Source organism: Gnatocerus cornutus, chromosome 9, assembly GCF_029298725.1.
Source record: "Gnatocerus cornutus isolate USDA-ARS CGAHR chromosome 9, icGnaCorn1.1, whole genome shotgun sequence".
NCBI classification, from domain to species: Eukaryota; Metazoa; Arthropoda; class Insecta; order Coleoptera; family Tenebrionidae; genus Gnatocerus; species Gnatocerus cornutus.
The window spans coordinates 13,280,697-13,297,736 of NC_142241.1; the positions used below are offsets into that span (position 1 = coordinate 13,280,697).

At 37.5% G+C, this 17,040-nt stretch overlaps 3 protein-coding genes across 3 annotated transcripts; all 3 read left to right on the plus strand.

Moving 5' to 3' along the window:
• Window positions 1-2,427: 2,427 nt before the first annotated feature.
• On the plus strand, window positions 2,428-3,789 carry LOC148168977 (uncharacterized). The gene is made up of 2 exons (XM_088046076.1): window positions 2,428-2,536; window positions 2,829-3,789. Exons 1-2 carry the CDS (start codon window positions 2,525-2,527, stop codon window positions 3,624-3,626), a joined length of 810 nt encoding a protein of 269 aa, XP_087902202.1. The 5' UTR covers window positions 2,428-2,524; the 3' UTR covers window positions 3,627-3,789.
• Window positions 3,790-4,540: 751 nt separating this feature from the next.
• On the plus strand, window positions 4,541-5,773 carry LOC148168978 (uncharacterized). Its single transcript, XM_088046075.1, has 2 exons — window positions 4,541-4,640; window positions 4,690-5,773. The coding sequence occupies exons 1-2, from the start codon at window positions 4,629-4,631 to the stop codon at window positions 5,677-5,679; spliced, it is 1,002 nt and encodes a 333-aa protein (XP_087902201.1). The 5' UTR covers window positions 4,541-4,628; the 3' UTR covers window positions 5,680-5,773.
• Window positions 5,774-6,920: 1,147 nt separating this feature from the next.
• On the plus strand, window positions 6,921-13,240 carry LOC148168979 (facilitated trehalose transporter Tret1-like). Its single transcript, XM_088045907.1, has 5 exons — window positions 6,921-7,113; window positions 7,280-7,529; window positions 7,576-7,751; window positions 8,821-9,233; window positions 12,666-13,240. Exons 1-5 carry the CDS (start codon window positions 7,002-7,004, stop codon window positions 13,173-13,175), a joined length of 1,461 nt encoding a protein of 486 aa, XP_087902033.1. The 5' UTR covers window positions 6,921-7,001; the 3' UTR covers window positions 13,176-13,240.
• Window positions 13,241-17,040: the final 3,800 nt, after the last annotated feature.

Genomic DNA, 17,040 nt, shown 5'->3' on the forward strand with positions numbered 1-17,040 from the left:
ATTCGAAATTCCCGCGCAAGGTCGATGATTCAATGTAATGTCATGTTCTTCTTTTTGTTACTCTGATTATTATCAACTGGAGCGAATTAATTATTGATAAACAATAGCATAACTTGCAGACACGCCCGAACTGTAGGAGATGCCAAGGTTGGAAATATGAAAGGAATGCGAGAGTAATTTCAAATTTTTGTTTCAAATTATAATATTTCGGCGTAATAACAGTTTAATAGGTACTGGTTAAAACACTTTATCAATCATCCAGTGTTGAATGCCGTGAATTTATTAATAATATGGCGCAAAGCCATAAATTATAGCTATTAGCTTAGACATAAAAAACTTCAAACTCGATAATTTGTAGTAATAATAAACGCTACTAATTCTTTAATTAGACACCCATGCCTAGCATGCTACACCTCTCTTCGTTAATTAATTTTAGTATGAAACTTGATTCCGATAAAAACTCGCTCGAGGAGTGCCAGAAAAATCGGGCAATTTTCAAAATCAGAAAAATCGGCCACACCTGTTTTGCGCTGGTCCGATTTTTATAAATTATTCATCAGCGGCAGACAGAAATCGTAAATCCAACCGGTGGCTTAATGATCGAAATCATATCAAGGCTGTGTAAAGCGACCTTAAAGAGTTCAATGAGGGCAATCGCCATCGTAGCAAGGTGCAAGAAACGTTGGACAAAAGGTCAGATTTGATCGGGGTTTAATTGGGAATATGATTGGATCAGTTATGAGTTTTAGTCTTTTATTGTTAAATGTCGAGGAACAAAGAAATTCGTGTTGCTGCAAGGGAAAAATGGGCGTTGTAGCATGACTGTAGATTTCAAAAACTAAAATTGTTGTTTCCTCATTCTTGCGGAAAAAATACGGTCTGAAACTGGCAGTAAATTTTCAGAAAGTCCGCCCAATCCTGGTATTATAACTCATACATATGTAAATACAAATTTGTGACAAAATTAAATTAAATAATTAGCCCCAAACTAGTTTAAATTCAATTAGATAAATTTGATGTAAATTAAGCGGTAATTGATGTAAATAAAACATAACAGAATAATGTCCAACAATCTACCTCTAATAGTCTTTTGTCCAAATCAGATTAGTCCAAAAGGTTACATTGTTCCCTGTTATTTAATTCATTTTAAATGAACATTGATGTTATCACGTTTCGTAGGTTGTCTTCACTATTACATCATCATTACCAATTTTTTGTCAGGAAATGTGACGCCCACGCGACGAATCGTCCATTATCACAAAAAAAATCGATATACTTTGATTAATATGGGAGTTCAATCAACTAGCGTATCGTGAAACTAAAAAGTGCAATTAATTTATTGACAAGGTCGATCCGTGTAAATTAACAACGCTATCAATTTCGCACGAACAAATTGTCGCAAGTTTCGAATAATTCAATGTGATCCAGGTTTGAAAATCAATCGATAAAAAAATTGAATGCTTTTTTAATTAGATGGAACGCATATTAAGATTCTGCTTAACCTTTTGCGAATGCTAATAACAGTAGAGATTTCGTAGGTAAAAATTGGATCAGGTGTGGTCTCTTCATTAGTTCACCTTGCACCTTCACATAATCGTCTTATTTATTATGGACAAATTAATATTTTTGGGCGTGTGCTTAGACGACGGTCGTAAATTGTCGCTGCCTGTCGTTGGCGACAATTTGGCCTTCTACAGGGAAAAATTCTGCGCTCCAGGATGCAGAACCCTTATGCATATTTACATGCACATTTCGATTAACATAATATTGAAATAAAACTTGGAGTTTATACACTTGACAAATTGGTAACGAGAAAACTTTAAATGGAAATAGCATGTACACAATGAGCGAACCGTAAGCTCGTAAATGCATTCCTAACGTGTTTTCCGATTCGTTAATAATTCATTGATTTTGCAATTAAAAAATTATGCCGATATACGCACGCTCCCATTGGCTCCGTGACAATAAAGCGCCGAGTTATGACAGCTGCGGTTTTTTATTTTGGGGTTTTTCTTTCACTTTCGCACCTCATTATCATAATCAATATCATTATTAAACTCTAATCATGCGAGATTTCAATTTTGGGGCACGAGATAAATTTTAAAATTAATTAAAGGAGCGACACCAGGAGCTAATTTTCAAACAAAAATGTAATTGTTTATCCCCCATTTGTTATCGTAATGTTAATACTAAACAGAGCATGACAGCGACAAAGTGAGACCGCCGCATGTACTGCCTCTTATATAACGATTACCAAAAAAACAAAATAAAAATTTCGAAAATTGCGTACGCTTTGTTGCGTTCGTAAAAATGATTGTTGCGTCGCCCATAACATTTTTCTCACCGCTCTGCGACTTGAAGCTTTAGGGAGATCTTCTAGTGAAAGCAGAGGACCTTGCTCTTCAGTTGGGGTATCGGAGGTGCTGGGGGAAATCTATATAATAAAGGCGGGGCTGCTGGGATTTCTACAGTTGTTCAACAGTCCTAGTGCTTAGGAGGTTGCAATATATTGTTATAACACAAAATGAAGGTTTTGGTAAGTTTAAAGGGGACAATTACTTGTCAATTTTTCTATCAATATGTCACTTTTTTCAAATGCGCTTTTCCTTCCATATTTTCCAATTTTCCGATTCTTGATTTACTCTTCTTTAATTCATAACTATTTATTTGTAGTTACATGTTTTTGTTATCAATTTTTTTACTTTTCCTTTTACATTTTCCAATTTTACGATTTTTTGCAGTTCCTTATCTAGTTTTCCAAAATTCTGTTCTGGCATTACAAATTTTCTGTATTTTTTCTTATCTCGTTCGTGGGGTTTCGATTGCAGATCTTAGTAAGCTGCGCGCTGGCCGCCGCCTCCGCCACTTATGCCCCCTTGGCCATCTACCCGCAACACATCCCCGTCCTCGACTCCAACGGCGTCCCCATCGAACCCCTCGAGAATCAACATGCTCGCGCCGCTCATTACGCCGCTCATGCCGAAGCTAGCGCCCGCAGCGGTCACTACTCTCCTCTCGCCGCCGCCGTCGTCTCCGTTCCTTCCATAACCGCCAACGCTCTCCCTCTCGACACTCCCGAAGTCGCCGCCGCCAGAATCCAACACTTCCACGATTACGCTGTCGCTGCTCACCGCAACGGTGTTCATGTCGCCGCTCCCGTGGCTCACATCTCCGCCCATCCCATCGACACCCCGGAAGTGCAATTGGCTAAAGCCGCTCATTTCGCTGCTCACGCCGCCGCTCGCTCCGGTGTTCACTACCGTAAAAGACGCTCAGCTTGGGCGTACCCTGTGATTGGGGCTAATGGTGTACCTGTAAACACCCCCGAGGTTCAACAAGCCACCGCTGAACACCTTGCAGCTCATGCCGCTGTGCGAGGAGTGCCTTTGGAAACTCCGGAAGTCGCCGCCGCCAGAGCTCAACATCTCGCCGCTCACTCTGCTGCTTTGTCCGGACATGTTGTAGGAGCTCATGTTTACGCCGCTCCGGTAGTGTCTCCTTGGCTCTACGGATCTGTGTACCCTCACGCCGTCATTGGGCATGATGGTCATCCCGTTGAAACCCCAGAAGTACAATTGGCCAAAGCTGCCCATTTTGCCGCCCACGCCGCCATCCGCCACTACTAAGACAACCTTCTAGTGTTTTTTACTTTAGTTGTTACGCAATACTGCCTACAGTATGATTAGCTCTTCCGATGTTAACACCTCTTGGATCATGAAAGAAAAAAATGTTGGGGACACCGTGTATATACATGTTATGGAAAAAGCCTTAATAAAACTATTAATATAATTAATTAGGTTTTAATGTAGCGATAAGTCGGAGCAGAGAAGCAGACGAGACGTGGCGTCGAGTCTGTCTATCACGTGCTTGATAATCGCGGTATTCTTTGCGAATATTGGACGCCGGCTACCGTGTCTGGTATGATTTTCTTTATCATCGACTTCATGCATGATTACCTCTGATGATGAAACTTGGTGTGAAAGAAGTTTTTTCAAATCAAGGACGTGAAAAAACGGGGTTGAATAACTCCACGATATGTAGTTACAGCGGCAGTACCGGAGTAATCAAATTATATTTTGTCTTTTCATTGTTTGGTACTGAATTGTGGCATTGCACTTAGTTATTACTTTACATTGCTCTCTAAAGGATACATAACAGTTTCTGTTACAACCATTAGTGTCCCATTACCATAATCACATTAATAAAACGATCTCATTAATTTTCAGGCACGGTCGTATCGCTTCATAAATTTCGTCTTTTTATCTTAATAAAATCAATAAACAAGTAGCGCGACAAAAGCAAATACCAGTTCGATGATTAAGAAATAAATTACAATAAAAACATAGGCGACGATATCCTTGAAGCTCGTATCTCATCAGAATATTCTTTGGACCACTCCCAACAACAAAAACACATCTCCAAACAAAACTGGACCTGTCGTAAGATTGCGGAAATTGAAAAAAACCTAGACCTTGACGCCTTACCACTCTTGAACTTTAAAACCGTCAAACATAAGAACAATTATCTTATTTCACCTTACTGCTTGTACCAAACAGGCGGGGCGTGGTATATAAAGAGAAAAGGACGTCTTTTTCTAATAGTTGTTGCGAGTTCTGTGCAGAAGCGCAATGAAACTTACGGTAAGCTTATTTTAGTGGTCACCATATTTAGTAACGTTGCATCTCATAGGTACTACTCGTCGCGATTTTGTCGTGTGATGCCTCCCACGTGGTACCGTTAGGTGTCACCGTGGGTCTCTCACCATACTCCCACCCAATCACTTCTTTATATCACAGTCAAGATGTCCTGGGGCAGTACGCGTACGGATACGCCACTCCAACGAGTACTAAAGCGGAAACGAAAACTGCAGATGGAGTGACGCAAGGAGGCTACTCTTACATTGACTCCAACGGGATTTTACAAACTGTGCATTACACCGCTGATCCTGTCCACGGCTTCCGCGTCGCCGCCACCAACCTCCCCCAAGATTTACCTGAGGTAGCTCTTGCGAAAGCCAGACATCTAGCCGAGTATGCATCGATCCAATCAGACCATGCTAGAGCAGCAGTACAAGTACCATCAGCAGTAGAAGTACCAGCACCCGTACAGGACCTTCCGGAAGTTGTGCAAGCTCGCGCTCAACACTTGGCAGCACTCAACGCGGCTTACGCCGGAGTTCCTCAAGTACCACAAGACTTACCAGAAGTTGCAAGAGCAAGAGCTGAGCATTTAGCTGTGGTTGAACAAACAAGAGCACGGGATGCTGCAGCTCATCTGAGTCCTGTACATCTGAACGGAAATGTAGTGGCTGTACAAACAGCAGGACCCGTTGCGGCGGTACCAACCGCTCAAATTTCATACGCTGCTTTGATTCAAGCTCCTGCGTCTTCGCAGTACCATGCTCAGGATGGACTGGGACAATACACCTATGGATATGTAGGTCCATTGAGTTCAAAGAGTGAAACAAAGTCGGCGGATGGGGTAACACGGGGTGGCTACTCTTATATTGATGCTAACGGGGTACTACAAACTGTAAACTATATTTCGGATCCAGTTCATGGATTTAGAGTCGCCGCTACCAATCTTCCGGTAGGACCTAGTGCTCCAGTCATGGAAAAAAGAGTAGTGGCTGCGAAGACGGTAGTACCTGGACTCTACACTCAAGAGATTGTATATTAATTAGTATTAAATTTTAATTTATTCGTTGTCCTTGAATTAAGTCCTTGAAGTGTAAATTGATGTTTGTAATGAAATAAAACGAATGCAGCATCAACGGTTTGGTTTGATTGAGAGAGTTGGATGAAAATTTGAGTTATCGGAGGTGAGGAGGTCAAAGGCGATGACAAATACGTTTAGACAATTGCGTGGTACTGACCTCCGAATTATAAATGGTATCGGATGAAAATTAATTCACATAATGCAACAGTTACTATAAAAGCAGCTGGTTATGAAATAATGGATATTAATTTAGTAATTAATCGTATTAAAGGTTATGGCATTATTATTGCCATATGGGTACTTAAGGCGGAAAAACCTATACGTCATTTTTCCTGTAGAGAATTTACCGATTTACAAAGGAGTAATTTTAGAAATCGAAATTGATTTAAAATCTATAATTTGGATATCTGTAGTGGATAAGTGTCGCGTTTTTTACTAATCGCAAAAAAATATCATGAAAAACGTAAATTTATAATAGAATATTAAACAGTTCACTGAAAATAATACTGATGCTCTCATAATTTGTTGACATTTCGCAGGAATTGCAGGAGTTTTAAAAAATCAGCAATGTGTAACTCGCTCTGCTGAACGACAAATCACACTGCATTTCATTGTTTTGTCAAATGCTATTATGCTTAAATTGACAACTAATATTGGTTTTAAATAAAATATTATTTTATATAATTTATAGTATATTTTCTCTATAAAATTACAATTACTAGAATTTTGGATAAAATATCGTATTTCAGTCCGAGTATAATCAAGATCTATTGTTATTGGGCGTACTACTGTATCCACATATTTTACCAAAGTTACAGATTTATGGGTACACGTCTCGTGTGGTTAAATATCAATTACAGAATGAATCAATTAGGAGATAAGGTCAAAATAATCAATTTCGTTTAATTTTAAAAAATATTGCTCCCAGATAAATTTGTTTATATTTTGGCTATAAAATTTACCAACAAAACTTTTTCCCCTAGAAAAAAAAGATTTATTTCTAAATCAGTTTTAATGTGCACTGATTTTTTCATTCATGTTTTCTTCTTACGTAATATTTCACACAAATCTATGATATAAAAAAACTGTAGCAAAGTCCACAATAGTGCACCCATAAAGGGGAGAGTCTTCTGATAACGTCCCTTATCAATTGACCCCTGAAGCCAACTCTCCAAAAACTTATATAAAGAAGTGTGATCACGACTCTGAAGTCAAATCTTTACTTTGTATTCGAATCGAGTATTCCAAATAGTTTAATTAAGTGAAGTGTTCTGTGGTTGAAAATGGTGCACACAAAAGTGCTAAAACCGGATAATTCCAGAACTTTCCTCACAGTGTCAGAAAAATTAGAAAATAAGCCAAGAAAATTCGGACAGTTTTTAGCATCAACGTTAGGTAAAAAACACGAGTTAATCAATGCAGAAATCGACGCAAATTGTAGTGATAACAAATAAAACAAGTGCGTCATTTTGTTAAACCTGACGCAGGAGCGATTGACCCCTGTGTTTAAAATTAGACTCGTATTTAGAAAAAACTCTGTACCCAACATATGCTATTTTAGCAACCCTCAGCGCCCTATGTTTGGGAATGTGTTTGGTCTGGACATCCCCCGCCCTCCCCATGCTCGAACATCCCCAAGCCCGCCCCCAAATTACCAAAAATCAAGGAGCCTGGATCGGTTCTCTCTTGACCTTGGGAGCTTGTCTAGGAGCCATCCCCACAGGACCACTAGCTAACTTGATCGGTCGGAAACGGACCCTTCAAATCCTGGCGCTACCCCTTTTCACATCATGGATGATTATAGCCTACAGGTTAGAACCCCTTCTAATAGCGATTGCATTAATAACGTGATTTTAGCCCGTGCGTGGCGGCTCTTTACACCGCCCGCATTTTAGCTGGGTTGGCCATCGGAGGGGTGAGTGTCGCCGCCCCCATGTACGTAGCGGAACTAGCACACGCGTCGATAAGAGGGACGTTAGGGACGTTCTTCCAGGTTCTGATTACAGTGGGTGTGCTTCTGGAATATATTCTAGGTGAGTGGGATTTTCAGGGAGCTGGATTAAGTTTGGCCTGAAAACTAGAGATGGCGCGCCGGTTTTCAATTTCGTATTTAAATAAATGAAGGACTCTGAAACAATTTTTCGGATTCGGTGCTTTAAGAGGGACATTATAGCTTTGTTTTGCAATTGTTTCCGATAGTTCAACAAACTTTTCAAAGCACTTCAAAAACATTAGAACTAAAAATAATAAAAAAAAGAAGTAAAAATAACACATTTCATAAAACAGTCTGATACAGTCGTTCCTAAAAAAATAATGTAATTGAAGTATATAAAAAGCGTTTTTACATTCTTATCCACGCAGATATAGCACGACTATTTATGGGCAATGCATTTTTAAAGAAAACTCAGCTATTAATACGAGCTACTGACGTTTTTGCTTTTGATGTTTGCTCTTTGCTTTCGAAGAGAGAAGAGATCCATCGCATGGATGAAGGAAATATCATTTTGTAGTAAAATTTTAACGAGAACAGCTCTGCCTATTTCGATGCCAATGGAAGGAGATATAAAAATATTATCTTTGTTTGGCGGCCCTAAACAGCCACTTAACGAGAACACTTCATCCCTCGTACGTGTTACTTCCCACACTTTATAAACAACTTCGTTTACGCCCTTTTTTCACCCTAATTCCTTTCTCCGAGCTGTAAATGAAATTTCTTGAATTAAATAATCCTCTCTTGGAGCTTTGTAAATCTCTCGAATAAAACATTACAAAAGCACGTAAGCTTTTAAGGGACCGAAATGAATAATAAAAGAAAGAAATCTTGTCCGTTCCGCTTGCTTTATGTGTTTTACCGATGCCCGGCACGTTTGTCCATTTATTGATTTTTCCTTCTTTTTTTACAACCCCCACAGACATCGGATTTTATTTTAAAATTCCGAAAGCTACAACCAACTTGAATGGTTACAAACTAATTAATGAAACTGTTTGTGTATTAAACGAAATTCCCTGAGGCTTTAACTAGTAACAAAGCTTGTCTAACATGTAAACCTGACGAATAAACAAAGTTTCTAATATTCTACCCAACATTATTATTACTTTTAGGGGGAACCATCGCATCGTTCAAGTATTTAGCTCTCGCCTCCGCCGTTTTCCCAGTCGTTTTCCTGATGACGTTCTCGTTTATGCCCGAAACACCCGTCTATTTGTACACGAAAGGTCGAGTCGACGACGCGAGAAAATCTCTACAGTTTTTCAGAGGGAAGCACTACAACGTGGATGAAGAAATGATGAAAATTGGAGAGGATATAAAAGAAGCGACGGCAAATAAAGCGAAATTGAGTGACCTGTTGCGATCCAGAAGTACCATCAATGGGTTAGTCGTTTCTATGGCACTTATGGCGTTCCAACAACTTAGCGGGATCAACGCCGTGCTTTTTTACGCAGCGAATATTTTTCAAGAGACCGGAAGCTCGATGGCGCCGGATACTTGCGCGATCTTAGTGGGGATTGTACAGGTGAGAAAAAAACAAGGTGTTTCCGGTGGGTTTTAACAGTTGGTTTTGTTTACCGGTGTGGGCGTGCTTGAAATATTGCGCCCTAAAGGCTGAAATTTGCATATAATATTTAGCGTGATCAATAATTTATTAAGTTTCTAATTGAGTCTGAATCAATTTCGGCGAGTTATCACAGTGAGTTTTTTTCGATGAAAAATGATCCAATTTTTTTTTTTTTTTTTGATGGTTTATCTGGTTCAAATTCTATAATCGACAACAAAATATTTGCTGAGAAAAGCACTCTAAAACCAAGACAACTGCGTAAAAAATTCCAATAACGTAGTTGGCAAAATATTATAACTACACTTTAAATTTATTTTTTTAAAGATATACATTTTTTTTCAAACTGAACTGGGCTCCTATATGCATTTTTAAGTAATTTAATGTCTAAATTCGTAATAAAATTTCCAAAATTACGAATTTTAGTAGTGGATGTCAGAACATTTTGCTTCCTCTTGAAAATTAAAATTTCCAAATATTGTATTTTTTGCTCTACAATTTTGAAATTTGGTATAATTATAGAAAAAAAGAGGTGCCCTAGAATACATTGTTGGTTTTCGTTTTCATGAGCAATTTTTTTCGAATAAAATTCTCTTCCGCCGAACTGTGCCGCATAACCACGAAAACCGCCGCTCAAACCGATGGGAATAATTAAAACCTGTTGTAAAATCGCGGCACCTACTAGAAATTTCGAGTGTTATTTCCCCAATAAAAGCCATTCAATTAAAGCACATAAAGCATCGATCTCGGCAGTTTCTTTCAATTGCTTTGAGTCATTGAGTTTTCGAGTACCCGGAACCAAAATGTAATCGAGGTGTTGGGAAAAGATAAAAGCGATTTATGGTTCGGTTTCGCCCACTTTGAAGGACCTAAACTGTTGACCTGAACGCGGAGATAACCACAGATACAATGTCCCAGAAGAATACTTTAATGGTGTACCTCGCCGCAAATCTCCCACTTTTCACTTCAAACATGAGCTAACTTTGAACAAACACGTGTATAGAGAGAAACATCAAATGCTGAAAAGGGGGAAAATAGACAGGGACGGACAAGGGAGAAATTATGGAGAATTAATTAATGTATGAGCACAAGAGGGAAATATAATGGACAGGAGTTGATTTATTGTGACAAATGGCGGCTTGTCATAGCCACATGTATTGATCTCCGGCGGATCATTGCAAAAACAGCAATGTTGGGGTTATTTTGAGCTTTGACCCTGTTAAAGTAATCTCGACTGAAAATGAAAAATTCCTTACCCCTTCATTTTTAGGACGAAAAAGAGATCTTTGATCTAAGGTGGTAAGATCTCATATTATAATAGTTGAATTGAAGTCGGAAAATCAGACAACCGAATGAAATATTGGAACTTGAAGCAGCTCTCCACCTTTTGCGTTTTGCAAACAGTGTCGTTGGCCGCGTACCCTCACCTCGTTAGACACTTTTCCGGTATGACTACCACTTCCGCAATTTCGACTCCAGTCAAAGAAACACCGGATTAATCTTAGCCCGGCGCCAAATTCCGGGTGAAATCGATACTCCGGTTTACGGCCATCCTTCGCCATTTCATGCAGAAACGACTGTCCCAAATTTCGATTGCCAGAAAAATAATTAATGCGATAATTCGTACCGTACGTTCTATTCAACAGGTGTTTTATGAATAAACCGGTAATAAACACGTCGAGTGCGTACATTTTAGATTTATTAGATTAACACTAATCCGCAAAATGTTGTTAATTAAATCCGTGAATTGACTTTATAGAATTCCAGTTATCTTCGTATTGATACGGGCGAAAGGTCGGATCTAGAAGGAATAAACAAAAAACCGATTTACATTTACACGGTTTTAAAGTGGCTGAGTTTAAATAGGATCGAGACGTTTTTCTGAATAGTTATTTCGGTCTGAATCCGAAGAGAATACGAAGTAAACAAGTGGCGGAATCTCCAGGACTACCAAGTTTTTGTTGTAAATAAATTTAATTAAAGATTGGCGGGTTCCGGGAATTAGCTGAGACTTAAACGCCCACGTGTTCAAATTCAGGGGTGTAATATTTCATCCAGTGCAAAAATCAAAATAAATTTTTGAATAACATTTGTATTTACGACTGGCGTCTTCGGATTTATGAATAATTTCGATGGGTTTCGAGGCATGAATTTTACATTTGAATCGCAAGGATAAATCCCAAGTGTTTTATTATAAAGTTATAATTATTAATTGTTTGTTTTGAAGTTGAATTTGAATATGAAAACATTTTACACGTTTCGGTGGTTGAGATCTTTTCATGTGACATCACTTAACCACCAGCTGTTTTAGGAAATTGTTTTAACAAGTTTCCTTCCAAATATTGCCAACTTTTGTTGCTCATAAATAACAGTACGTAATAAAAAAAAGTGTTTTTTTACGTTCGGAAGTACAAAAATTATTTATGACAAGTAGTTGAATTAGCTTCTGCCACTGACAGATGGCTGCTTTATTTCATCATTATAACCTAGGCTATAAAATTTTATGTAATGGCCGACAAATTCAGTCACAAAGAGTGCTTTATTGAACTTTAAAACTAATTAAAATTGATCACTGCAGTCATAACTTAACTCAATTTGGCACTACCCTATTTTTGAAGCGATATCATCCCCAATCCACGACCTCCAATAATTGTGTTTCATGGCACTAGATCTTTGGATTAATAAACTTTTAGTACGTTTACGGCTTTGACTTTTTAAATGGTTTATAATAACTTTTTCTGGCCTGAACCACAATAAATATTTTTACCATGTTCAAGCAATTTCGGTACAATAATTTAAACGTTATTATGTTTATAGGACTTTGCAGGACGCTACTTATAAACCATTCAAAGAGTCAAAGCCATAAACGCACTAAAATTTTAGTTCAGTATAATTTTAAATTTAGAGAATAACTAATTTGAAAATTCACCAAAATTTGTTAGTCGTGAGAAAAAATAAATACAAACACAACACGCACATCACATTTACATATTTTAACATAAAATCCACAAGAGGACTGTTTTCATTTCCAAAAAAAGTAGTTAGTCAGAATAGCAAAATTACCTCGAATATGAACGAAACTCCGAATACGAAATTCAATTTTTATTTATTTGCAACTAACAGAGGTTTTGGATAAGATATTGTAGTATATTTAAGTCTAATGAGATTTTATTTACAACTAAATCTTATTAAAATAATAATAAACATAAGTTGAGATTATAAAATAAGAGAATCATCAAAATACAACTTCCTTTCTTTTCGTTCCCACTCATTACGCACCGTTCCCGCCAATCAATAAAACTATCCCTCTTCCGGGAACCTCCACTTTGTCCATTTTCCCATGCCTGAATAGCCGCCAACCCAACCGATAGTTTACCTCATTTCTTTTTTCAGGTAGTAGCAACGCTGGTATCGACGCTTCTCATTGACAAACTCGGCCGAAAAATACTTCTCTTTCTCTCCTCGTTCATCATGAGCATCTCTTTGATGACTTTAGGAGTGTACTTCCACATGAAGCCAACCTTAGAAACTACTTCTTTGAATTTCCTTCCACTGTTGAGTCTGGGTGTGTTCATTGTGCTATTTTCAATTGGTTTAGGTCCAATTCCATGGATCATGTTGGGGGAGATTTTCACACCGAAATCTAAAGGAGTTGCGAGTTCCATATCTGCGGCTTTCAATTGGATTCTGGCGTTTACGGTTACTAATCAGTACCAGAACATGAACGATACTCTTGGAGTTGGAATTACGTTTATTGTTTTTGGGTGGATATGTGGCATGGGGGCTTTGTTTGTGGGGGTGGTGGTGCCGGAAACTAAGGGGAAGGACGTGGACGAAGTACAAGGGATGTTATTAAGAAACGAAGTCCTTAACTGTTCCTGTAGGAGAAGAACTGAAATATAAACCAAACAACTTAACATTTAAGTTCGTGTATTTGTTTATAATTAAATAAAATTAAAAGCGTTTTATTGCTTCATTCATTGATATGATGAACTGTACAATTACATTATCATCAAATATGCAATTACCATCGTAAAACAATTTGGCAAAGAATTTAATTAATAATGTATGGCAGTTACAGGGGAAAAACTGTGGCAACTGAATTGATTGGTTTGAATAATTGACGTTGGTAGTGAAATAGTAATGCAATTCAACAGAAATGTGGTAGATAATGTAAAAGGCATAAATATAAACAGAAACATGCTGATTTTAAAGAGGCAGTTCGAATTTACAACGGAACAAGAAATCGATTTCAGCGCGTAAAAATGTTGGCCGTTTTAATTCTCCCTGAAACGATACCAACGGTGTCATTTTACTAACTCAGTCGCATTCTTGTGTTAGGAAAAACTCCCAAACTCAAGTTTCCGTGAAAAAAGGCTTAAATTACATCAAAAATAAAGCAAGTGCTTTTTACTTTATTCTGGATTTTCCTGCTACACTGCATTTAAACTTTATACAGGTGTGTTATACAGAGAGGAATGACTGTTAAAAGTAAGGAAAATTGTACTTTTTGCCGGAAAGTTTTCCGTGCAGTTTATTTATAGTGAAATGCGGGCAATGACAAGAGCGTTTACGAAAACCATTTCCCAAATCAGCGGATTATCTGTTGCACTTCATCTCCGGCTTAGAGTATCCATCCTCATTTCTGTAAGGTGTCAGCGGTTACATGTCCTTTTACGGCTAAACCATAAACGTTACTTTGTTTTCGAGGGTGCTGTTTTATTGTAATAATTTATTTAATTGACATTTGTACAAAGTATCGTCCACCACTTACATAGTGTAACAGAAATAAGTTTGTTCATGAAACTGGTGATAGATCTTGTTAAAACAAACAAATTTTTCCTTTGCGGTTTTCCAAAATTTGAGCTCATTTTCGAGATATTAATCATGACTATCTCTCGTATGATGCACAAAAAATGTAAACATTGCCAGCTAGTCGGCGAGCCGCAGCCACGAAAAAAAGAAAACTGATAACGTTTTTGTCGATTTAATCACTTGATTATATACTATTGTACTCTATATAATACTTATTTGTGTATTTATTGGAGATTTTTTTTAGATAATTCATACTTTTCTACATCACGTTTTTTTATGCAATTTCTTTAATTGTATACTAAACAAATTTAAACTGAAATAATAATTATTTATAATCTCTTCACAAATCAAATTCGTAGAATTTTAGTTCAACATTCTATTATAGCTCAAATTGTACAATTTTTATTCAAGTATTTAATTCGCTTTGATTTCAAATAATAGGCAATATTAAAAGTATTTTTCATTTTTTTATTGAACTTTATTATTCCAGAATAAACAAAACGATTTCCGAGAACACGTTAAAATCCATTAGTATTGTTTTCATTGTTCAAAAAATAGAATTCAAAAAAAGCAATGTTTACAGGAAACCACCTGCATACATACAAATAGGTCAAAAAAGTGCAAAATATCACTCTACGTCGTTGAAGAAGCACAAACCCAAATACACTTGGGTGCCTAGAAATCGGCCCACTCAATACTTCTGAGTTCAACTGAATTTTTGTAGAAAATGCGAGTCTTTAAAAAGGAACTTATGATATTTAAAAATACCTTTAATATGCTTGGACTTGAACATAAATTTATCAAGGGTGCTTATTCTTAATGTTGCGGGCCAACCGAAAACAAAAAAAACACGCCTATTTAGTAAATGTCATGTGAAAATTTTGACTAAGGTAAATTGTTTTTTCGGCAATAATTTAAACATAATTTGATTGTTTTGGTTTGATCACCTCCGAATTGTGTCGAATCAATGCATATTACACCTGAAAAAGCCGACCAAGTGGTTATTTTAACCCAAAACGGACATAGCCAGCGAGATGTTGCTACACGACTGAATTTGACACGTGGAGCGGTTCGAAGGACTTGCAGACGATATGAGGAGACTGGATCCTTTCATCGCCGACAAGGAACAGGCAGAAAGCGATGTACAGAAGAACGCGATGATCGCTTTATTGTATCAGCGTCATTAAGAAACCATCGACTTAATGCGGTTCAACTGCAACACCAGCTCCGTGAGGTACGAGGAGTAAATATTAGTCGATGGACAGTAAGACGAAGACTAAAGGAACAAGAACTGACCCCTAAAAGCCCTGCAACTGGTCCGAAACTGACCCCAGCCCACCATCAAGCACGCTTACGTTTTGCACGCGAGCATCTGAATTGGACACTGGAACAGTGGGGGTCTGTTCTTTTTACCGATGAGACCAAGATATGTCTTCTTGGCAGCGATTGAAGAAAGAAAATTTACCGGAGACCAGGAGAACGATTTGCAGACTGCTGCATTGAAGAGAGGGTCGCCTACGGAGGTGTTCATGCATGATCTGGGGTGGGATATCTATAGAAGCAAGGACAGACCTTGTTTTCATTACCAGGCCTGTCCGTGGTGTCGAGAGAGGAGGCTTAACAAGCACTAGGTACATTGAAGAGATCCTAGCAGTTCATGTGGTACCTTACGTCGATTTTATTGAAGACAATTTCATCTTTATGCACGACAATGCAAGACCACATGCTGCTAAAATTGTCCAAGATTACACTTCTGAAGTGGATTTTCGAGATATGGAGTGGCCGGCTTGCAGTCCAGACTTAAACCCTATAGAACATCTATGGGATGAGCTGAAAAGAAGCATTCGTTCTAGGATTCATGTCCCAACATCGCTTTCAGAGCTCATTATTGCCGTAGAAGAAAAGTGGCTAAACATTCCACAAGAAACCATTTCAAATTTGATAAAGTCTATGCCTAATCGTATGCAAGCGGTCATAAGGGCAAGAGGGGGTCATACGCCTTATTAATAAGTTTAGATTGTGATTGTTGTTATGTCAGTTTGATTTTTAAAAAATCTTTTTTCTTGCGGTAATAAAGTGGTGACTGGCTTCATTCATTTCATTACATGGTTGTTAAATTAAGACAGTGATAATTTGAGTAAATGCTGGCTTTTGTTGAGCAGTATTAAATCATCTTTCAATCAGCATCTTTTTTTTCAAATTGTCAAGCTAGTTTCTGACAAAAAGCAGTTTAAGTCAAAAGTGGTAGGTGGGCCGATTTCTATGCACCCAAGTGTAGCTTAACCTAACAGAGGATGTATTGGATTCTACTCAATATGCGAAAAATTATCTCATAACTACCGTGGTGATTTTTTTTTTAATTTTGAAACGTCATCCAATTAGGGATTTTAGTTTAAGTACGTTGGCAGCCCAATGACATTTCACAGGGTTGAGCTTGTTACGAATACTAGAATTTGTATTTGCATATCTTCTTGGACTTGTGGCAATTTTTACATTTATTTACAAACAAACGCAACACATTTTAATAAAATTTCATGAATTTCTATTAAATCATGACCCGGTTTACAAAAGCTAAACTTAATTCAGTTTAAACATTTAACGCAATGTGATTGGTTTTCCGTCAATCAAATGTCAGCAATTGTCAAATTAGGGACGAGACAAACTTAATATAAATTAAAATGTTGTGTAAACCGGCCATCAATTTGAAAATCAAAATAGAACAAGTTCAGTATGTACTTATTGGTTTATAAAGTTTTTAAATTTTAACGTATTTTTTTTCACAGTTGTGAAGAAGGTAATTAAACGCTTTCACTGTCAAACTGCTGGTGTAAAAAAGTTGAAATGAGGCATAAATAACAGTAACAAATAAAATCTTTTATTAATCTACTTCGAGAAGAGAAATTTAATTTCACAGTTCGGAAGCAGAAGACATAATTTAGTAATGAAAAAAATA

Coding starts and splice junctions, on each gene's coding strand:
- LOC148168979 (XM_088045907.1), top strand. CDS start 7,002: ATGGTGCACACAAAAGTGCTAAAACCGGATAATTCCAGAACTTTCCTC. Junction 7,114..7,279: donor GTTTTTAGCATCAACGTTAG/GTAAAAAACACG, acceptor ATGCTATTTTAG/CAACCCTCAGCGCCCTATGT. Junction 7,530..7,575: donor TGGATGATTATAGCCTACAG/GTTAGAACCCCT, acceptor ACGTGATTTTAG/CCCGTGCGTGGCGGCTCTTT.